The sequence below is a fragment of the Mobula birostris genome, chromosome 2 (assembly GCF_030028105.1).
Source record: "Mobula birostris isolate sMobBir1 chromosome 2, sMobBir1.hap1, whole genome shotgun sequence".
In the NCBI taxonomy this organism is placed as follows: Eukaryota; Metazoa; Chordata; class Chondrichthyes; order Myliobatiformes; family Myliobatidae; genus Mobula; species Mobula birostris.
In genome coordinates, this window is record NC_092371.1 from 80,977,863 (window position 1) to 81,001,642 (window position 23,780).

The following is a 23,780-nucleotide window of genomic DNA, read 5'->3' on the forward strand; positions in this document are numbered from 1 at the left end:
GTGTGGTCTGACCAATGCCTTATATAGCTTCAGTATACATCCTTGCTTTTATATTCTAGTCCTCTTGAAATAAATGCAAACATTGCATTTGCCTTCCTTACCACCGACTCAACCTGTAAGTTAAACTTTAGGCAATCCTGCATTTGGACTTCCAAGTTACAACTGGCCAACAACTATATCAGGGATCTTAAGGTCAGACTCCAGTGAGCTACTTTCCGTCCATTAATGAGGATTTATCAAGTTGTGATGCAACAATATCCCCAGGATCGGCAAAGATGAGGTAGACCACGTGGTCCACTATGAAAGTCTTGCCTCACCCAAGTATCAAGTCAATGGTTTGTTACCTCTGTTCTAACCAAAACCCAACTTTCTAAGCAAAACATTAAAGTTTGCAGCTGCTGGATATCCAAAGCAACACACACAAAATGCTGGAGAAACTTAGCAGGCTAGGCAGCATCTATGGAAAAGAGTAAATAGTCTACGTTTCAGGCCAAGACGCTTCAGGACTAAAGAAGGGGGAAAATTCACCTAGCACCTTCCATATAGCCTCTCCCCCTCCCCCCACTTTTTAACTCAGCCACTATTTCCCTATCTTCTCAGTCTTGAAGGAGGGTCTCTACCCAAAACATAGATGCTGTCCAGCCTGCTGAGTTCCTCCAGCATTTTGTGTGTGTTGCTTTGGATTTCCAGCATCTGCGGAATCTCTTGTGTTTCTAACCAAAAGTCACTTAGCATCTCTGATTATGGAACATGATCACGGGAAAAAAATAGCTTTACTGCTATTTTTGTCTGTCAGCTGACAATTTTTCTTTTAAAAAAAAAAGTGAGATTAAACACCAGACAAAAAATACACATTTTTAATTGAAATTGACAAATATACAGTCAGTTCATAGACACACTAATTCAAAATGTAGTGTTTTTGTTGTGTGCATTTTACCAACATTTACAACTTGTCATCAGTAATATCCTGTACAAAAAAAACCTGCAAAAGATTCCGTCCCGTCATTTGTGGTTTTTGGCCATTATGGTGCACAGTCTGTTTAGGAATAAGAAGGCTGACATCAGTACTCACTGACAGACTCACCCAGCCCACTGTCTCCACAAAGGGCCACCGCAGAAAAGTATTATCTACACTTTATTTTTGGCAAGTCAGGACTGAAGTAGGTTTGGCCACTTGTCCTGTGGTGGAACACTTGTTGACTAATGCCTTGGCCAGTTCAATGCCCACAAGGGAGGCATCAGCTCGCTTCTAGAGAGGGTTGCTGCCACCCAAATGTACGTTGACTGAGAGTGTTACAAGCAGGAGGATACCAAGTGACCACCGACCGGAATCGCCAAAAGCAGAATGGGCAGCCTAACACAGGGGTTCTTTGTGTATGTTCCACAAGCCGCGAGTTAAATCAAAAGACAGCATGGGTTTGACGTCCACTCCTTTTACAGCAGTTGCCACTACAAGGGAGACTCAAACACTCTGCATTCTGGTCTGTAAACACTGAAGAGGCTTCAAAAGTAATCAAGTATCGAGTGTCTGCATGATTCCCGGAACAGCACGCCATAACTGCAAGGTGGCACGGTACTCACAAAGCAGTCTGGCTGCGCCTCAAGAATCCTTCAGTTTTGTGCGATGAGAAGGGCTGAGTTCAGAGCAGCTCCTTCTTCCTTCACATTCACCACCTGGGCAACTTGCTTTTGGCTGGCGGGAGATTGGAGAAATCACATCATGGCAGCAGACAGCCTCACGTCCTGCCCCAAGTCTCTTAAGAGTGCAGAATTAATAAGGACTTTGATTGTCCGGTTTTAACCTGGTAAGGGCACAATGCAACTCACAGCTACTACCTCTACCAGGTGATAGAATGGACTACCAGCTAATGGTTTTAAATCACATCTCACCTCTCCCTCAGCGATTATTTTCAGTGGGGATCTCTGCTAATCCTGTTAGCATCTTCCAGAGGTTCCCACCCGTCTGTCCTCTTAGGAAAAACTTTGGAAGGGGTAGAGTATCAACTGCACACCCTGCCCCGTCCAACACCTACAAATGCCTCTGCTGAGAAGACACCTCACCTGTGATTACGGGTATACCTGATACCCTGTGGTTAGACACCCCCTTCAGAGCACCCCACAGACGTTAAGTTTGAAATATCTATCCATTTCACAGTCAACGGAGGCAAAACGTGACTCTCTTTTGTAAATATCTTTGTCTGTCGATCGTAACAAAAAAATCCTCTACAAATCGTTCAGGTCCCCACTGTAAACATCTGGGACCAGCTGATCTGTCAGTGGGGCCAAGTTGGGGTTGCAGGGGACGTTGAAGTTGGAATTGAACCAGGGGTGGTCCAGGATCTCGCTGGCCGTCAGTCTATCAGCTGGGTCGCGCCGCAGGAGACACCGGATAAGGCACCTGGCTTTGGGGGAGAGGCTCTCTGGAATGGTGAAGAGTCCTCGTCGGATCTTATTGAACAGGGCGGCTGGTTCGGTGTCCTGGAACGGGTAACGGCCCACCAGCATAGTGTACAGCACCACGCCCAGGCTCCAGATATCAGCAGCCTTCCCCGAGTACGACTGCTTGCCATTGAGGATCTCTGGACCAACATAGGCAGGGCAGCCGTGTTTGTCCATCAGGGAGTCATCTTCCCCCTTGAGGAGACAGGAATCCTCCAGGGTCTCCAGCCTCAGCTTGTTCCTGAAGGAAAGAAATTAAAAATGAATATTGGAGAAAATGTGCTGATAGAACAATAAAACTTGCATTTATATGCAACCTTCATCGGAGATCACTTCTTGAGGCTGGTGGGACAGGTGTGTAGAATGTGGAATGGAAAAGCAAAGTGTGGGCAATGATAGCCGGCACCAGATGGGCCTGCATAACAATTCACCTCGTAATGATCTTGCACCTATTGTCTACCTGCACTGCCCTTTCTCTGTAGCTGCTACACTTTATTCTGCATTGTTATTGTTTTACCTTATTCCCTGTAATGATCTGATCTGTATGAAGAGTAGTAAGACAAATTTTTTTCCCCCCACTGTATCCTGGTAGAGGTGACATTAATAAACCAATTGTAGGAACAAACTGAAAACCCAGTGTGCAGCAGGAGACCAGTTAAAGCTCTACCAGATCTACCTGAAGACAAATCTGGGACAGCATCCACTTCTCACTGGGTGAGACTAAGATACCCCCTTCTCCTCCCATGCCCTATCCTACAGCTCCCTCCCTCTCCCCATCCCATTGCTTCTTCCCCCACACCCTATTGGCCCTAACCTCTCCCCATCCCATTGCTCCTCACACCCCCCCCACACCCCATTGGCCCCACTCTCCTCCCCCCACTCTCCTCCTCCCCACACCCCATTGGACCCCCCCACTCTCCCCCCCACCCTCCTCCTTCCCACACCCCATTGGCCCTCCACTCTCCTCCCCACACCTCCCCACACCCCACTGGCCTACTCCTTCCTCCTCCCCACGTCCCACTGGTCCCCACCCTCTTCCACCCTATTGCCTCCCTCCATTCTGTGCACCCCACTAAACCTCCTCACACCTCACCAGCCTTCCTTCCCCCCACTGCCCCTTTGCCCAGCTGCTAGAACCCACCTCCGCCTGTCGGTGAAGACGAATTTCCGCAGCTTGAGGTCTCGGAGGACGACGCCATGGCGGTGGCAGTGGGCTACTGCCTGGACCATCTGCTGGAAAAGTGCGGCTGCTTCCTCCTCCTGAACCCGCTTGCAGGTCCTCACATAGGAGTGCATGTCGCCGTGGCCCCGCAGGAACAGCACGTAGGCCTCCCGGTCGCCCGCGATCACCTCGGCCATCTGGCCCACGTGGGGGTGAGGCGGGAGGCGGGCGTATGGTGCTATCACCTCGCTGTAGTGCTTCATGGCGTAGACCTGTGGAGGAAGGAGAGGTTAGAGTCACAGAATGAAGGGCACATGCAATTCAGCAGATGATGGAAATCTTGAGCCCCCCGCCCCCTGCCGCCCCCCCACACACACACACATCGGAGGAACTCAGCAGATCAGGCAGCAACTACGGAGAGAAATAGACAGTCGATGTGTTTCGGGCTGACACGCAGCTCATTCTGCCCCCACTATTAACTAAATGCCTAAACAAACTAATAATTTCAGCCTTCACAAGTCCACCCCCCCTCCCCATTCTCTGCAGGGAAGAGCATCCAGTAATAGAGCAAAGAAATAGGCCATTCAGTCCATCTAGTCCAGGTCGTTCACAGTGCTCCCCTAATCTAGTTCCCATTTGCTGGTGTTTGGCCTTAACTCTCTAAACATTTTCTAACTACGTACTAACCCAAATCTCTTTAAAGATTGCTATTGTACATGCCTCAACCACTTCCCCTGGCAGCTCGTTTTACTCTCTGTGAGGAAGTTACTCCTCACTTACTTTCTGCCTGTTAAGCTACTTGCACTTAAGGCAGTAATGAAGAAACCTCGTCTCTGCCTGTCCTTGGCCATTTTCTTATTGCGCCTCAGGTGTGGTTCAGGGTCTCCATTTCTGCCTCTACAGTACGGCACCAAATTGTCTTTGGTCTCCAGCGTTTCCTCTGCCCTTCAGGGTCCAATGAAGTTTTGTCTTGATGATGGAGTTGGCCTCTCCTCATTACGTGCCCAATCTATCTCCAACATTTCCTCACAATGTTGTAGCCATGTAAGTTGCCCTTCATGCTCCTTAAATCTTTCCCCTCTCACCTTAAACCTATACTCCCAGGCTCCCCTCTCCTGGGAAAGAGGCCAGTTATTTGGACAAGTGACCAAAGTTCGGGCTGGAGTCAAGTATGGTGACAAGGCGTGGGGAGGGTCTCGCTCAGTCTGAAGTTCAGACAACTGGGGAAACACGGTGAGGTGGGTACTGCCAATTCCCAACAGCCCCAGTGAACCCAGTTTGATCCCAGCTTCCAGAGCTGACTGTATGGAGTCTTCACATTCTCCCTGAGACTGTGTGAGTTTCCTCAGGGTGCTTTGGTTTTCTCCCACATTCCACAGAAGGGCCTGTGGAATGAGACCTGGGTTCAATTCTGCCGCTGATTGTATATTTAAGCTGTGACCACGTGAATTTCCCCCGGGTGCTCCAGTTTCTTACCACATTCCAAAGACGTATGGGTTGGTAGGTTAACTGGTCACACAGGTGTAATTGGGTGGCACGGGCTCATTTTGCCAGAAGGGCCTGAATCGTGCTGTATCTCTGAATACATAAAAAAAGATGTGCCAGTTGGGAGACTAATCGGCCACTTCAAATTGCCCCTGGTGTGTAGGTGACTGGTGGAATGTGGAGAGGTCACCAGAAATATGGCAGGGAAATTGAGATTAACTAGATGGTTGATAGTTGGTGTGGAGTTATTGGACCTGTTTCTTTCTGTATCCCTGCTCTCTCTCTCAGCGTGTGGACTCATTTTCAATAACTGCGGTTCATGTTACATGCTTGCAGTTTTATTTTGGCTACTTTTGTGTGATTTGATCAGGGTGTTTTGGCATGGGCTGGCTCTGCGGCCTACAACCAACGAGCAACACAGCGCTAAACTGAACACCTCTAGACCGTTTTTGAAGACTCTGCAGTTTGATAGTTAATATTCTTCGTGTTATTCTCGTGCTTTTTGCCACTTGCGCAATTTGTTTTTTTTTGTGCGTCGGGTGTTTGATGTTTACTTTGAACAGGTTCTATGGTGTTTCTTTGTTTCATGGCTGTCTACGGAAAGACGAATCTCAGGGTTGTATACTGTGTACGCACTTTGATAATAAAAGGACTTTGAATCTTCGAACTTCACCTGAAAACCTTAGAGTAGACCACTGGCCCTGATAGGACCTTCCCAATGCATCGAGTCTCACAGGCACATGGCTGCCAATTTGCAACCACGGGTGACAGAGGGCACAGGGCTGGGAAATGGAGGTCACCTCCCCATACCCTTCCCCATGACCCACATGAAACATTGTAGGGAACACCAAGTCTGCTCGTCCAGCGGGAGAATTCAAGAGAGGAAAAGGGAAAGCGATATTCAATTCTTGAACCAACCCAATACAGCCCTAATCACTTCAGCTAAGCAACCCTTACGAGCACGAGAATCAACACACACACACATAATGTTGAAGGATTTCTGCACGTCAGGCAGCATCTGTAGAGGGAAATGAACAGTCAACGTTTCGGACCAAGGCTCTTCATCAGGACTGTATACTTCCCTCCAGAGATGCTGCTTGACCCACTGGGAGCTCCCCCAGCATTTTGGGTGTGTTGCTCCAGATCTCCAGCATCCGCACAACCTTGCATGAGCACTATGATTATTGTGCACTAAAACAGAGCTGAAGATAATTGTTCTCTCTTGCACAAACTGTTCATGTTTTGTTTGGGCATATTTAAAGCAGAGGTTGATAGGTTCTTGATTAAACTCATGGTTACAGGGAGAAGACAGGAGAATGTATAATGAATCAGCCATGATGGAATGGGAGAGCAGCCAAGTAACCCAATTCTGCTCCTATATCTTATCATCATCTTGCAAATGTTCTTTCTGATGCTGCTGCTGCATGTACAGGTACTTGTACATTTAGCAATAAACTGGACTGTGACTTCCTTGGAGATGTGAGAATTCTAATTAACATGAGATAACGTAGTTTTGGTGAACCCATACTTTCAGAAGGTCACAGGAAGTAGCTGTAAGGAGTCTCACTTGCGTTATTTGGTTGCCCAAGGAGCTCAAAGCTAGCACTTGTTATGACAGAGAGGCAGTGAGAGGCCTTGATTTGTAGGGTAGCAGTTTACAGTGCCAGCAATAAGGGTACAATTCCCACTGCTGTCTGTAAGGAGTTTGTACGTTCTCCCCGAGACCATACTGGTCTCCCCCCCACTCTCCAGAGGTGTATCAGTTCGGGTTAGTGTGTTGTGGTGCCGGAAGCATGGCGACATTTGTGGGCTGCCCCCAGCACATCCCAGATTCTGTTTGTCATTGACACAAATGACGTATTTCAGTGTATATTTCAATGTACGTGTGACACATAAAGCTAATCTGAAGAAGGATCTCGGCCCGAAACGTTGACTTTATTCCTCTCCATAGAGGCTGCCTGACCTGCTGAGTTCCTCCAGCATTTTGTGTGTCTTGCTTTGCATTACCAGCATCTGTAGACTTCCTCATTCATGTAAAGCTAACCTTTAATCTTTTCTGGATGGGACTCCGTTTAACGGCTGAGGGACTGGGCCCATGTCCCATCATGGCAGCCATCTCCCAGCGTCACCGGACTGACAACCGTGCGTACTGAGAGCCATCTGTACCCCCCTCATCGCACAGGAAGAGGCCAGTTTTCTTCTTGTCTCCGTTCCCACACCCCCAAATCGCCAAGCATAGCCACCACGAACCAAGTGCGATCAGCAACCTCGATGAAGGCTCTCAGCCCCAGACATCGGCTGATCTGCTGAGCTCCTCCAGCATATTGTGTGTGTTGCTCAAGATTTCCAGCATCTGCAGAACCTGTTGTCAGCAGGATAAGCACTTCGATAACACCCCCCCCTCCAATCTAGTCATCCCTCTAAAGCCCCTCTCCTCCCCAAGCACAAACAATCATACCTTACAGATATACTCCTCCTCTGTGTCAGTGTGGATGGCTCGGTAACAATTATTAGTCTCAGTGGGGTTGAGTAGGAGGTAGGGGCCGATGCGCGACACGCTGTTGTCATCGGTGGAGGAGGAGGGTGTGGGGGAAGGTGATCCGAGACATGGCGATAGGGCCGGGATGGACAGCTGGCTCAAACGTGCCCGCTTGCATTTGGGAAGGTCTGGGTCATCCGAGTCGTCAAAGTCTAATCTCTTCAGCCGGGCCTGGTGAGAAGGCAGTGACGTCTGGGCGTTCACACTCATCGGGATCTGGGGAAAGAGAGAGCGAGATCAAGTGTTACAAAACAGAACAGCAGCAGCCATTCAGCCCCTCTAGTCTGCACACCCCATTCAATAACGCTGCCTGTCAAAATCCTGAAGATGTCGGGAAACCTGAAACAAAAAAGCAGAGAAAGAACTGGCAATTCTCAGTGGGCCAGGAAGCATCCGTGGGGGTAGAAACAGTGCAAATGACCCTTTATCAGAGCTCTGCATGTCTGACAAAGAGTCACTACTAGGAAATGTTAACTTTTTCTCTCGCCACAGGGACTGTCTGATTGGCTGAGTATTTCAAGTCTTTTATTTTTGTTTAGAGTTATAGAGAAATACAACACAGAAACAGGCCCTTCAGCCCATCCAGTCCATGCCAAACCATTTAAGCTGCCTACTCTCATTGACCTGCACCGGGACCATAGCCCTCCATACTCCTACCATCCAGGTAAGATCTTGGCAGATTTGTATCACAATTCCATCAACCTATTTTGGTTATTTCACCTGATTATGCCCCTGAGTCAAGGGATATGGGGAGAAGGCAGGAACAGGGTACTGATTGTGGATGATCAGCCATGATCACAGTGAATGGCAGTGCTGGCTCAAAGGGCCGAATGGCCTACTCCTGCACCTATGGTCTATTGACTCGAAATGTCCACGTGGTCCCACCAGCAGGTGCTGATAGATAATTGTACTGAGTGACTACGAACCCACTCTCTGCGGGTCACACTCAGACTCCTCTCCTGAACACAAGAGATTCTGCAGGCGCTGGAAATCCAGCGTAACACACACAAAGTGTTGTAGGGACACAGTCGGTCTGGCAGCATCTATTGAGCGAAATAAACCGTCAACGTTTCGGGCTGAGTTCCTTCATCAGGACTGGAAAGGAAGGGGGCAGAAGTCAGAATAAGAAGGTGGGGGGGGTGGAGTACAAGTGAGAAGTAAGGGGAAAGGTGGGGGGGGGCGAGGAGGGCAGATGAAGTGAGAAGCTGGGAGGTGATAGGTTGAAAAGGTAAAGGCCTGAAGAAGACAGCATCTGATAGGAAAAAGGGAAGGAGGAGAACCAGAGGGAGGTGGTGGGCAGGTGAGCAGAGAACGGGTCAGATGGGAGCCTGCATGCCTGGGGAATGGGGAAAAAAGAGGAGGGAGGGGGGAGAAATGACCAGAAGTTAGAGAAGTCGATGTGTTCATGACATCTGGCTGGAGGCTACCCACACAGAATATGAGTTCCTGCCCCTCCAACCTGAGAGTGGCCTCATCGTATCTTGCTTATCCAAATTCACCTTTAAAGCCCATTTTATCCTGTTTGGGTTTATGAGTTTGTGGGGACAAGCAGCCCACCTCCGTCTCCCCTCATTGTGGCAGTGGAGGAGGCCATTGCCGGACATGTCAGAATGGGAATGGGAATGGGAAGTAGAATTAAAATGGAAGATGGAAAAGCCTACCAGTGAAGGTGCTCAAAGTAGTCCCCCAATCGCTCCTGCACTTTTGTTAGATTAATGTTTCACAAACTTAAAAGAAATTGCTGTTTAGTCACCACATTCCCACTTGGTTAGTGCCGGGAAACAGTTTGGGCTCCTGGTTGTTTACAACACATCTTCCTGGCTTTTATTTATTTAGATTAAACAGCCCGGAACCGGCCCTTCCGCCCAACGAGCCGCACTGCGCAGCAGCCCACCTATTTAACCCTAGCCTAATCACAGGACAATTTACAATCACCAATTTATCTACTAACTGGTACGTCTTTGGACTAGGGGAGGAAACCAGAGGACTCGGAGGAAACCCAAGCGTTCACAGGGAGGACGTACAAATTCCTTACAGGGGATCCTGCCCGTGTTGTCTACCTACGCTGCACTTTCTCTGTGGCCGCCACACTTCATTCTGCAGTGTTTTACCCACCCTATCACAGGGAGGACATACAGACTCCTTACGGATGGCGCCAGAATTGAACTCTGAACTCCGATACCGACCTGCCGGAGGGGCGCACTAACCGCTACGCGGCTGTGGCGCCCAGTTGGAAGTTCCAGTTCGGTAATGAGCTTCTCAAGTAAAAAGAGAAGCTGTGTGTGTTCAGGAGGCCACAGTCTCAAATCTCAAAACCACCAGGTCCATGATACCAAACAGATTCAGATTTATTTGAAACGTGCACGTCAAACAGAATGAAATGTGCCATTTGCGTCAGCAACCAACACACCCAAGGATGCGCTGGAGGCAGCCCGCAAGCGTTGCCACTCACACCTTCCGGCACCAGCAGATGCCCACGTTGCTCGGCAGAGCAAAACACCACAGAACAGAACAGAACATACCAAAACGATAAAACATGCGTCTTGCACTTTATGTCAGCCTGTCACTCTCCAGGCCGGGCCACTCAGGGACTTGTGCTATGTGTGACTACATTTATTGTGTTTTGCACTTCCTGTTTTGTTTAGCTGTATACTGGCATGATGAGCTTGAACTTAAAACTGAACCTGATAAAAGCAATAAACAGCAAAAAAAAAAGCCCCGTTCCTCACTCTCACCCACCTACGCACATACCCAGTCCTCTAACCCCAGGACAGGCCGTCTTCTTTGTCCTCCAGTCCCCAGCAGACTGCTGGATTTGCAGACATTGATTGTGCCTTTGACTTCCCCAGTGCACGCAGAGCTTCGGCCTTCCGTGCTAGACTTTCAAGTTGAGTTTACAAGCACCGAGGCCTCTTTGTTGGCATTCAAACATGCCACTACAGGTCAGTACGTGGTGCTGGGGTATGAAGGTTGGGACTGTAATGATTTATCCGAGAACTGCACGCAAGTTGAATACTCTTCCAAAAACAGGGTTCCCTTCTCCAAGATATCCCCCCACCTACATGGATCCCCTTGCTGTACAATTGCCCACCCACCATTCTGGCCCAGCCTTTCGTCACATTCCATCAGCATACAGGCTGGTAAATACCAGGGATCACACTCATCTCTGTCTCTGAGCAACCCGTGCACAGGGCGTCTTCTGGTGATTCACCCTTGGCATGAATCAACACAGCAAGTTCAGGTAAGAAATCACAGCCCAGCCAATCAGAGCTCAGGGTGATGAGGTCAAGCGTATGCCTCATTCATGAGTATCACTCTGTTCAAAGATAACACAACCGATTTTTTAATCTGGAAAAAGTCTGTTACTGTAGACATGCCCGCCACACTTCCTAGGAACCTAATTGTTTATAGACGAAGACAAATTCTGGTCTACGATGTTACCCCTCCCTGTCCCTTCCATCTTGGCCTCATCCTGGACCTGAAGGTTTTCCCCTCCTCGAACCTCTCACCGCTCCCTAAAAGGAATTCTTTGAAACCTATCCGAGGATTTGCTTCCGAGAATGGACAACCGAGGTCTCCTGCCGTTTGTGCCCCGATCTCACCAGAGTCCTGCGGTGGATTTCGGTAAACCGCGGGCGCTCCATAAATGCAGGCTGCGAAGAGGCGTTAGCCCCCGATTAAAGTCTAAACCTGGGTTAGGAGCAATCACACCTATCCGCGGCTGAAGGGCGAGAAGGCTCGAACGGGATGGGGAGGCGGAAATAGATTCGTAAAACCGAGGGCGCTATATAATTGCCGGCAACACCCCCAGATGAAAACCTATAACCGGGGGGTTTAGGAGGAATCAGACCCCGACCCCCCCCCCCCAACGCTCAAAGCAACCGAGTCCATTTCCCAAGTCCTGGGGAGGGCAACACAAACCACAAAACAAAGGCCACGAATGACCCCCCCTTCCCTTTGAACAAAAGGAACAGGAAGAGACCAATTGGCTTTTCCACCAAATCCACCTTCTAACTTGTACCGATTCAAACAGTGACCATCGCCCGAGTACGGAAACGAAGCCCACCTCAACTCCGAATTCCAAACATTTCAATGCTGCCTATTCCAAACAGATTTTACTTTAGGGGGTGGGGGTTGATATTCCAAACTAGGAGAAATAATCCACTCCCTTGCCCAATTTTAGGCCTCCTTCCCTTTGTTCTGGGCTCTCCCCATCAAGATGGTTCTTGGACCATCCGAGGAACTCAACCCACCCTTGCCTCAAGCATCCTAAACATCTCCCAGTACCCTGGTCTGTGAACTCCCACGATAGTTATATATCCAGGTGGGGTTAAAACTCCTCGCAGTTCCTTCCCGTGGAGATCACAAACACCCAACACTTAGTGATTCCGAAAAAGTCTCCGCGACAACACAATGGGTCCAAAGGTCGACGAAGAGAGCGCTGCTCACCAACATCGAAGCAACAAAAGATTTGAAATTAAACCCCCGGCTCGGGAACATGAAACCGTTACCGAGAGAATAAGTTTGGTGCGAATTTGCGTGACGTTGGAACGCTGGACAAATAGTTGCTCTCTCCAATGTCTGCAAACTCTGTCAGGGTGGCGGGGAGGGGTGCATACAATCAGCGCTCTTTTTCCCAACGCTCAGAGAGCGGGGCGCTGGCGAGGACAAAGAGCCCGAGTTAAAACGCCGCACATTCAACTCCGAACGTGTTAGGTTTCAGAAACTTACCTGCGGTTACTTCGTGTTATCAAGCGCCGACTAGGCTGCGGCAGCGATAAAGAATGCCCCTTCCCTTTTTTTACGTCTTCTCTTTCCCTGTCTGCCGGATAATGCAGACTCCCTGAGTGGCAGAGACTACTTCGTCCCTTTCGTCTCCAAATTCCCCAAGTGTGGCTCACAACGGCACGAAATCCCGGGAGTAAGGTCCGGATCCAGTCGCGAGCAGCATGTCCAGTTATAGGGCAGAATTCCTGATAATTTTCCCGTAGATAGTCAATTCCAAATGCAAAAAAAATCTGTTTAAAAAACTTCCATTAAAGAGGTACAAAACAAACTCAAAGTTGTTTCAAGTCTTCAGAAGTATCCTCTGACTCTAAGGAGGATCCTGTAGCTAATACTAAAGGAATCAGCTACTAGACTGGTTTATAACGTAAGGCTACTGTAATCTTGGTGAACCATTACTGAGCTACGCGCTTTCACTCTCGCTCTGAGCTGGCTGACGTTGGCTGGCTCACTTATTGCAACATCCTCCCCTCCTCTCCATGCAACACTCACAGGCCTATTGGCAACAGAACAGGGGAGGGGTGAAAAATAAATACCTTGTTTTAAAAATTCTTCCTACTGCATAACATGCAGTGGGCGGGCGGAGTAGAGATCACGAAGGTCCGCCTCCTCTATGTGACTCAATGGTTGGTTCATAAATGTTTTGAATGATCTATTCTTGTGTCTCGGAGGTTGCCGTATCTATTGTGAGCATGTTTTTTTTCCATTATTCTCTTATCATGACTAATGCTAGCAGCATTATACTTAAGGGTGAGGTGTGTCGTTGAACTCCTAAAATCATTCTAAATTTAAAAATATAAGAAATGTAACACAAACTAAAGATAGAAAGCACACACACACACAACATACCGCTGCAGCTACAAGGAAGACACGACAGCGGCTGTATTTCATTAGGAGCTTGAAAAATTTGGTATTTCACCAAAGACACTCGCAAATTTCTACAGATATACTGGGGAGAGCATTCTAACTGGCTGCATCACCGTCTGGAATGGTGGGGGTGGGGGGGCTTCTACACAGGATCGAAATAAACTGCAGAGAGTTGTAAACTCGGTCGGTTCCACCAGGAACACGAGCCTCCCCACCATTCAAGTCATCTTCAAGGAGCGTAAACACAAAATAATCTGCAGATGCTGGGGTCTGCCCCTTCCCCCTACAGTCCTGACGAAGGGTTCCGGCCCGAAACGTCGAATGCTGCCCGGCCTGCTGAGTTCCTCCAGCGTGTTGTGAGTGGGCATCTTCAGGGAGCGATGCCTCAAAAAGGGGACATCCAACAGGAAGGACTGTCCATCACGCTGTTCTCATTGTTAGCATCAGGAAAGAGGTACTGGAGCCTGAAGACACACACTCAGCGATTCAGGACCAGCTTCTTCCCCTCTGCCATCCGATTCCTAAATGGGCATTGAACCCATGAACAATACCTCATTATTTTATTTCTTTTTTTTGCACTACTATTTAATTTAGCTAATATATGTATTCATGTTTTCATGTTATTTTATTTTGCATTGCATTGTACTGCTGCCACAAAGACAACAAATTTCAGGACTTGTGCCGGTGATATTAAACCTGATTCTGATTTTGGCTGCTCTACTCTCTCTGCACACATGGCTAGGCACAGCTCAAACGCCACCTATAAACTCACTGATGCTAACACTGTTGCTGGCAGAATCTTAGCTGGCGTACAAGAGTGAGGTAGATCAGCTGGTTGAGTGATATATGGACGACAATCTTGCACTCAGTGTCTGTAAGACCAAGGAATTGATAGTGGACTACAGGAAGGGGAAGTCAGGAGAACATGCACCAGTCCTCATCGAGGGGCTAGTGGTGGAATGGGTGAGCAGTTTCTGGGTGTCAGCATCTCTGTGGATCTGTCCTGCGCCCAACACATTGATGAAGGCACACCAGTGGCTCCACTTCATGAAGGATTTGGCATGTCGCCAAAGCCATGAATTCCTGTAGATCAGGGGTTCCCAACCTGGGGTCTGTGGACCCCTTGCTTACTGGTATTGGTCCATGGCATAGAAAAGGTTGGGAACCCCTGCTTTAGGTGTATGGAGAACAGCATCTTGACTAGTTGCTTTGCAGCCTGGTATGGGACCCTCAATACACAGATTCGCAAGTGGCTACGGAGGGCTGTAGACTTTGCCAGCGCCATCACAGGGACTGCCCTCTTCACCATCAAGGACACCTACAAGAGGTGGTGCCTCACGCGGTGGTATCCATAATTAATAACCCTCACCCCTCCCATCCCCGGGACATGCCCTCTTCTCATTACCACCATCAGGGCGAGGAGATACAGGAGCCTGAAGACCCATATTCAATGATTCAGAAACAGCCTTTTCCCCTCTGCTGTCAGATTTCTGAATGGTCCATGGACCCAAGAATGCTGCTTCGTTATTCCTTTCTTCACTATTTTCTTATTTTTGTAATTTAGCATATTTTTTATGTGTGTGCACTGTAGTGCTGCTGCAAAACAATACATTTCATATCATATGTCAGTGAAATCTGACTCTGATTCTGACATTTTTATTTCTAAAATAAACTGTATTCATAATATGAAATATATTCAAAAGAATAAGCACTGTGAAATCCAAAGCAACACACACACGCACACACACACACACACACATAACACTAGAGAACTCAGCAGGTCAGGCAGCGTCTATGGAAATGAATACACAGTCGATGTTTGGGCTGAGACTCTTCTTCAGGACTGGAAAGGAAGGAGGAAGATGCCAGAATAAAAAGGTGGAGGGAGGGGAAGGAGGATTGTTTGAAGGTGACAGGTGAAGTCAGCTGGGTAGGAAAGGTAAAGGGCTGGAGAGGAAGAAATCTGATAAGAGAGGAGAGTCGCCTATAGGAGAGAGGGAAGGAGGAGGGGACCCAGGTAGAGGTGATAGGAAGGTGAGAAAAGGTAAAAGGTCAGAGTAGGAAACAGAGGAGGTGGGGGTGGAATTTTTTTTACTGGAAGGAGAAATCTATATTCATGCCATTAGGTTGGAAGCTACCCAGATGAAATATAAGGTGTTGCTCCTCCACTTGGCACATCTTGGCACAGTGAAAAGCATTTTACATTCATAGAAAATAAAACCAGCAGTGGTAATGCTTTTCTTTCTAAATCATAACACTATTTTTTGCCACTCACTCGACTCAACCCCTCCATGTGAAACACACACACACCAATACAGTGCTTGATGTGCCCCTGTAGTCCCCATCACACACCTGCTGTGCCCTTTACACGCTCATCTTTCCCTGCTGTCGTCTGCCCTGATGTACCCTGGTGAACGGTCTCGGCCTGAAACGTCAGCTCTTTATTCCTTCCCATTGATTCTGCCTGACCTGCTGAGTTCCTCCAGCATTTTGTGCATGTTACTCTGGTAGGTGGTGCCAGGTCTTTTCCATTTCCGTTCTAGATTTCCAGCATCTACAGTAAATCTGTGGAATTTGTTAAAACAGGCGGCTGTGAAGGCCAGGTCATTGGATGTATTTAAGGCAGAGGTTGATAGGTTCTTGACTGGTCAGGGCATGAAGGGATATGGGGAGAACCTCTCACTGCTACGGGCAGAAGTTGCCACCTGCTTCAAAAGGGCAACAATTATACCAGTGCCTAACGAGGATAATGTGAGCTGCCTTAATGACTATTGCCTGGAAGCACTCACATCTACAGTGATGAAATGCTTTGAGTGGTTGGTCATGACTAGACTGAACTCCTGCCTCAGCAAGGACCTGGACCCATTGCAGTTTGCCCATCACCACAATAGGTCAAGGGCAGATGCAATCTCACTGGCTCTCCACACGACTTTAGACCACCTGGACAATACAAACACCTACGTCAGGATGCTGTTCATCAAGTATAGCTCAGCATTTAATACCATCATTCCCACAATCCTGATTGAGAACCTGGGCTCTGTACTTCCCTTGCAATTGGATCCTCAACTGCCTAACCAGAAGACTACAATCTGTGCTGATTGGTGATAATATCTCCTCCTCACTGATGATCAGCACTGACACACCCCAGGGGTGTGTGCTTAGCCCACTGCTCTACTCTCTGTATACCATGGCTGTGTGGCTAGGTATAGTTCAAACACTATAAATCTGCTGATGATACAACCACTGTTGGTAGAATCTCAGATGGTGACGAGAGGGCATACAGGAGCAAGATACGCCAGCTAGTAGAATGGTGCTGCAGCAACAACCTTGCACTCGATGTCAGTAAGACGAAGGAGCTGATTGTGGCCTTCAGGAAGGGTAAGATGAAGGAGCACATACCAATCCTCATAGAGGGATCAGAAGTGGAGAGAATGAGCAGTTTCAAATTCCTGGGTGTCAAGATCGCTGAGGACATAACTTGGTCCCAACATATCGATGCAGTTATAAAGAAGGCAAGGTGGATAGGGTAGTTAAGAAAGCTTATGGGGTGTTAGCTTTCATAAATCGAGGGATAGAGTTTAAGAGTCGCGATGTAATGATGCAGCTCTATAAAACTCTGGTTAGGCCACACTTGGAGGATTATGTCCAGTTCTGGTCACCTTACTATAGGAAGGATGTGGAAGCATTGGAAAGGGTACAGAGGAGATTTACCAGGATGCTACCTGGTTTAGAAAGTATGCATTATGATCAGAGATTAAGGGAGCTAGGGCTTTACTCTTTGGAGAGAAGGAGGATGAGAGGAGACATGATAGAGGTGTACAAGATAATAAGAGGAATAGATAGAGTGGATAGCCAGCACCTCTTCCCCAGGGCACCACTGCTCAATACAAGAGGACATGGCTTTAAGGTAAGGGGTGGGAAGTTCAAGGGGGATATTAGAGGAAGGTTTTTTACTCAGAGAGTGGTTGGTGCGTGGAATGCACTGCCTGAGTCAGTGGTGGAGGCAGATGCACTAGCGAAGTTTAAGAAACTACTAGACAGGTATATGGAGGAATCTAAGGTGGGGGCTTATATGGGAGGCAGGGTTTGAGGGTCGGCACAACATTGTGGGCCGAAGGGCCTGTACTGTGCTGTACTATTCTATGTTCTATAAGACAGTGACTATACTTCATTAGGAGTTTGAAGAGATTTGGTATGTCAACAAATACTCTCAATAGATGTACTGCGGAGAGTATTCTGACAGGCTGCATCACTGTCTGGTATGGAGGGGCTACTACACAGGACCAAAATATGCTGCAGAGGGTTGTAAATTTAGTCAGCTCCATCTTGGGTACTAGCCTACAAAGTACTCAGGACGTCTTCAAGGAGTGGTGTCACAGAAAGGCAACATCCATTATTAAGGACCTCCAGCACCCAGAACATGCCCTTTTCTCACTGTTACCATCAGGAAGGAGATACAGAAGCCTAAAGGCACACACTCACCAATTCAGGAACAGCTTCTTCCCCTCTGCCATCCGATTCCTAAATGGACAATGAACCCTTGAATACCACCTCACTTTATAAGTATATATTATTTCTGTTTTTTGCACGAGTTTTAGTCTATTCAATGTACATATACTGTAATTTATTTATTTATTAATTATTTTCTTTCTTCATTTATATTATGTATTGAATTGAACTGCTGCTGTTAAGTGAACAAATTTCACGACACATGCCGGTGATAATAAACCTGATTCTGATTCTCAGAAGGCAGGAAACTGAGGCTAAGAGGAAGATGGAAAAGCCATGATGGAATAGCGAAGCAAACTTGTTGGGTCAAATGGCCTAATTCTGCTCTTATGTCTTATGGTAAAATTATCAATGTCATCATATTCCTATTTTCTGTCTGGTAAGTTAATGATTATACATACAGGATGTCCAAATTATTAAGAAATCTTTAAAGTTTTCTCATAATCAAAAGAGCATAAATTTTTGATCAGAATCCCCCCTATAGAGTAGTGGCACTAATAGCATTAAATAATTTTAGATTGGTAAATTGGTTTATTACTGTCACATGTGCCAAAGTACAGTGAAAAACTTGAAAAAAACTGTGAACATCAATTTCTCTAACGTCTTCCCCACTTCTCTGTAGCTATTCCCCATTCTGGCTTCCTTCTTACCCCTTCTGTTCCCCTCAACTGCACATCACCTCTCTCTGGTTCCCCCTCCTCCTTCCCTTTCTCCCATGGTCCACTCTCCTTTCCTATCACATTCAGTGTTTTTACCATAACTTTTCCAAAACTCAGCGGTCTCTAGGATGACACTGGGCAACGTTTTTTTGAAAGTGTTACTTCCTTAGAATTGTTTTTGTTTATGATAGACTGCTTGAAGTTGAACACAAATATAATTTCAGACTACATGTAACACATAGGAATTTGGAGAAACAAGAAATTAACTTTTATTGAATGCAATGCATTTAATTGCATAATGCTGCTGACACTTTGCAATAGTTCAACTAAGCTAAAAAGGTTTTGTTGGTGATTTTAATTTGTACTCAGTGTCTGAGACTCCTCGCTTAAGTGTCCAATGATAATCAGCCAGCATTGATGGATTCCAGTTACCCTGATACTGTTTCTTCATGACCGCAATGTTCTGGTGAAACCTTTCCCCATGTTTGTCACTGACAGTGCCAAGATTTGCAGGCAAGAAGTCTAAATAGGAATGCAGAAAATGAATCTTTAGTGACATGTTACATTTTATGATTTTGTATGCTTGAAGCATTTTGTTAACCAGCTGCACATAGTTTGGTGCTCTATAGTTGCCAAGAAAATTTGCAACAACATCCTTGAATACCTTCCATGTGACTTTCTCTGGTCCCACTAGAAGTTCTTCAAATTGCCTGTCATTGATGACCTGTTTGATTTGTGGATCAATGGAAATGCCTTCCTTAATCTTGGCATCAGTTATTCTGACTTGAACTATATATTGAACTGTATTTAAGAGACTCTTAGATAGGTACATGGAGCTTAGAAAAATAGCGGGCTATGCGGTAGGGAAATTCTAGGCAGCTTCTAGAGTAGGTTACATGTCAGCACAACATTGTGAGCCGAAGGGCGTGTAACGTGCTGTAGATTATCTATGTTTCTATTTTTCTATATGTTGATATGTAGGTGATTTCAAATACGTGGTGTGTGATAGGGAAATTTCATGGTGATTTTCATGATCAGCAGCCCAAAATCCATAAGGAACACCCAAAAGTATTCAGGCTAGAGGCTAGAGGCAAGATCTTTGTTGTCCAGTGTAACATTGCAGTATTGCAATGGTTAAGTTACTGGCTCAGTAACATAGTGACATGGGACATTGATCAAGTTCAAAGTTCAAAGTAAATTTATTATCAAAGTACATATATGCCGCCCTGTACTACTCTAAGATTCATTTTCTTGCGGGCATTTACAGCAAATATAAAGAAAGATAGTAGAGTCAATGAAAAAACGCACGCAAGTCAGACAAACAACCAATATGCCAAAGACAACAAAATGTAAAATACAAGAATAATATACATAGATAGATAATGATAAAAATAAATAAACAATAAATATTCAGAATGTGAGATGAAGAGTCCTTGAAAGTGAGTCTATTAATGGTGGGAACAATCCAGTTTTGGGGTGAGTGAAATTTTCCCCTCTGGTTTAAGAGCCTGATGGCTTAGGGTACTATCTGTTTTTGGATCTGGTGACGTGGGTCCAAGTTTCACTATATGAAGTTCAAGTCTCGCTATTGCATCTGGTGGTTTTAAATTCAATTAAGTAACAAAAAATTCCTCCCTTTTTTTAATTCGCCGAGATGAAAAAAACGACGGAGGAGGGAGGGCGCGAGAATCAAGAAATTAATGTTTTCAGACTGGCTTTGCAAAAGCACTGGGCGATTGCACCATCTCTAACTTACTCAAAGCTGCTGAGTGATAACATTGCAACATTGCACATAGATTTCACATGCCTAACAATGTACAGGGCATAACAGGCGGAGTCTGCGAAGCTGTAATCATAAATAACACCGTTGCCATGGCGAACGCGAATGGACTGAACTTAAAAGGCAATGTTTGAATGTTTCAGTATTTTCGGCGCAGTGGCTAATTTATTAGCAAGAGAAGCAGAAAGTTGGTGTGGCCCGCTGATTGAAACCTTTATTTAGAAGTTGTGTCCACCGCTAAATTGTGATTTAGAAGTCGTTCTGGTATCCTGAGGCCCGGTGCATTAAGCCAGAGGCCTTAGCTCGAAACCTGTCATGGGAACTGCCGATTTAAATTCTTGTGGCCAAGTTCAAATTCAAGTTGAAGTTTATTGTCACTCAGCCACATCCATGTACATTGTCAAATGAAACAACATTCCTCCGGACCAAAGTGCCTAAGATAATATATATAACTCACACACATTAGACATAAAGTAATATTACATAAAATAAATTAACAAATAGTAAGGTGCATTTACAACGCAAGTTAAAAAGTAAACAGTGTAACGGCGCTTCATATGTGATGAGACCTGGGTGGTGACAGGGAGTTCAGTAGTCTCACGGCCTGGGGGAAGAAGCTGTTTCCAATTCTAACAGACCTTGTTTTAATGCCACGGTACCTCCTGCCTGATGGTAGGGGGTCAGAGAGATTGTGGGATGGCTGAGAGGCGTGATTGAGAGCACAGTGCTTCTGATAAATATCTCGGATGGGTGGAAGAGAGACCCCGATGATCTTCTCAGCAGTCCTTGCCATCGTTTGCAGGGCATTGTGGCCCGATGCCTTGCAATTCCCGTACCAGACGGCGACGCAGCTGGCCAGGACACTCTGGGTGGTGCTCCTTGGTTAGAATCGGGGAGGTGGGGGGAATCCTTGCTCACCTCAGTCTCCTCGGGAAGTGGAGGCACTAATGTGCTTTCTTGACTAAAGAGGTGGTGTTGAGAGACCAGGTGAGATCATGCATTACCTGTGCAGCCAGCAACTTGGTGCTCCTAACTCTCTGTACACAGGAGCTGTATATGTGCCGTGAGGAGTGATTAGCCTGCATCTTCCGAAAGTCCACAATCATCTCTTTAGTCTTGTCCAGGTTGAGACTCAAGTTGCTGTGCTTTGACCAGCCGCTCTGCCTCCTCTCTGTTAGCCGTCTTGTCATCATTGCTGATGAGGCCAGCCACTGTTGTGTCATCAGAGAACTTGATAATTCAATTTGAACTGGGTCTCGTGGTACCATATAAGTTTGTATTTGTATTAGTGACCATGAAGCTACAAGGTTTCTGTAAAATCCTATCTATTTCATTAATGCCTTTTTGGGGTGAAATATGCCGGCTTTAACCGGATGGATATGTAACTCTAAGCCCACTTCAGAGTCTCAGACAGGGGAACAGCATCAACAGCCAATAAGCCATGAGGATTTTATTGGTTGTAAACACTTTGGGGAACCCCTGTTGTGAAAGGTGCTATAGGAATGCAGGCTTTTCCTTTGTCTTCCCACCCAAGTTTTATTTGGCGTTTTCTCGCTGGAATGTCACAACCTCAGTAGTGCTGGAGATGCCTCAGCCCCTGAATTGCATTGACTGCACCCGCAGGACAGTTAGCTGTTGTAGGCTTTGCTCTTTGCCAAACATTGCAATCAATCACTGACTGGGGTTCGACTCCCACCAGCATCTGTAAGGAGCTTGTACGTTCTCCCCACGAACATGTTGGTTTCCCCAGGTACTCTGGTTTCCTCCCACATTTCAGAGATGTACGTGTTAGGTTAGTAAGTTATACTGGTGCTGGAAGTGTGGTGACACCTGTGAGCTGCTCCAACATGACTGTGCTGGTTGTTAACGCAAACAGCACATTTTACGGTATGCTTTGATGTTTCAATATGTCTGTGATAAATAAAGTTCAAAGTAATTTTCTTATCAAAGTATGTATATGTTACCTGAGGTTCATTTTCTTGCAGACATTTACAGTAGGACAAGAAATACAATAGAATCAATTAAATAAAAGCTTATCTTTAATCCAAGTATTTGCGATTTTCCCATATTACTTTGGAACTTGGTCAACAAGGGTAGCACTTTGGAATTCCAGATTTCTGGTTTCCAATTCCTTAATGTCACTATTCCAATTTCTGTATTGGTGCATGACATAGCGGACAGTGAGGTTACCTGCTATGAATAGAACATGCCCTGACTTAGAAATGACTTCCAACACCTAAATAAAAAATGATATAAATAGAACTGTAAACACTGGGAAGCTATACCAAACCTAAATAAAACACAGTCTGTCCACTGTGGGAATCTGCATATCCATCTCTGGACACTCTAAGGAATGATTGTGATAGGTTTAGGACAGTGCAGAAAGGACTTCCTAGGATGGTGCACTGATGGAACTTTCTCCACGTACAGTAAGAATGAAGAAACTCAATAGAATTAATGAAAACAGCACGCTACAAGATGGACAAACAACTGACTCGTGCAAAAGTTACCTTATGCACTGACCATAAAGTACCTAGCATCACTTTATGGACATACAATCAATCTATGTATACGAGTTATTTTATGTATTTATATTTATTGTGTTCTTTATCTTGCTTTTTGTTGTGCTGGAGTAACAATTATTTCATTCTCCTTTACATTTGTGTGCTGGAAATTACATTAAGCAATCTTCAATCTTGAACTCAGTGGGTCGAGCTGCATGTGTGGAGAGCCAGGAGTTGCCGACGTTTCTGGTCAGAAATCCTACATTAGAACCAAAGGGAGACGCAGCAACACTGGTCTGCCAGTGGTCCCCGGGTGCCTGCAGAGTCAGCTGGCTCGGAGGCGGTGTATTTTGGATTGGTATTATAAATAGCACCAAGTCATTGATGACTAATGAAGCTCACTTCACACCTACATCATAAGAGCCCACCTACAGAACTGAACAGGACCAAGAACACTTTTAACACATTCTCCAAGACAATGCATACCATTCAGCTCTCAGAATCAGGTTTTTAATAACACTGGCATATATTGTGAAATTTGTTGTTTTGCAGCAGCAGTACATTGCAAGGCAACATAATAAGATAACTATAATAAGAAGAAATATATTAAAAATTAAATTAAACAAGTAGTGCAAAAAGAAGAAGAAAAAAATAGATAATGTACATGGGTTCATTGTTCATTCAGAAATCTAGCAGCAAGGGGAAGAAGCTGTTACTGAAACACTGAGTGTGAGTCTTTCGGCTCCTATATGGCCACCGGAAAGTTTCAAAGCTTAATGTAAATTTATTATCAAAGTACATATACCACATACAACCTTGAGATTCATTTTCTTGCAGGCAGCCGTAGGAAAATAAAGAAATACAGTAGAACCCACAAAAAAAGGACCAACAAACATCAAACTTGTGAAAAAGGACAAATGGTGCTAATAATAAAGTAAACAAATAATACTGAGAACAGGAGCTGCAGAGACCCTGAAAGGGAGCCCACAGGGTGCGGAGCCAGATCAATACTGAGGCGAGTGAAGCTGGCCCAGGAGCCCAATGGGCACAG

General features: G+C 46.1%; 1 protein-coding gene across 1 annotated transcript; it reads right to left on the reverse strand.

The window, feature by feature from the left end:
- Window positions 1-843: 843 nt before the first annotated feature.
- On the reverse strand, window positions 844-12,874 carry trib3 (tribbles pseudokinase 3). Its single transcript, XM_072243940.1, has 4 exons — window positions 12,357-12,874; window positions 7,545-7,841; window positions 3,581-3,873; window positions 844-2,680 (listed from the first exon to the last, which is right to left on the reverse strand). The coding sequence occupies exons 2-4, from the start codon at window positions 7,833-7,835 to the stop codon at window positions 2,224-2,226; spliced, it is 1,041 nt and encodes a 346-aa protein (XP_072100041.1). The 5' UTR covers window positions 7,836-7,841; window positions 12,357-12,874; the 3' UTR covers window positions 844-2,223.
- Between the last annotated feature and the right edge of the window lie 10,906 nt (window positions 12,875-23,780).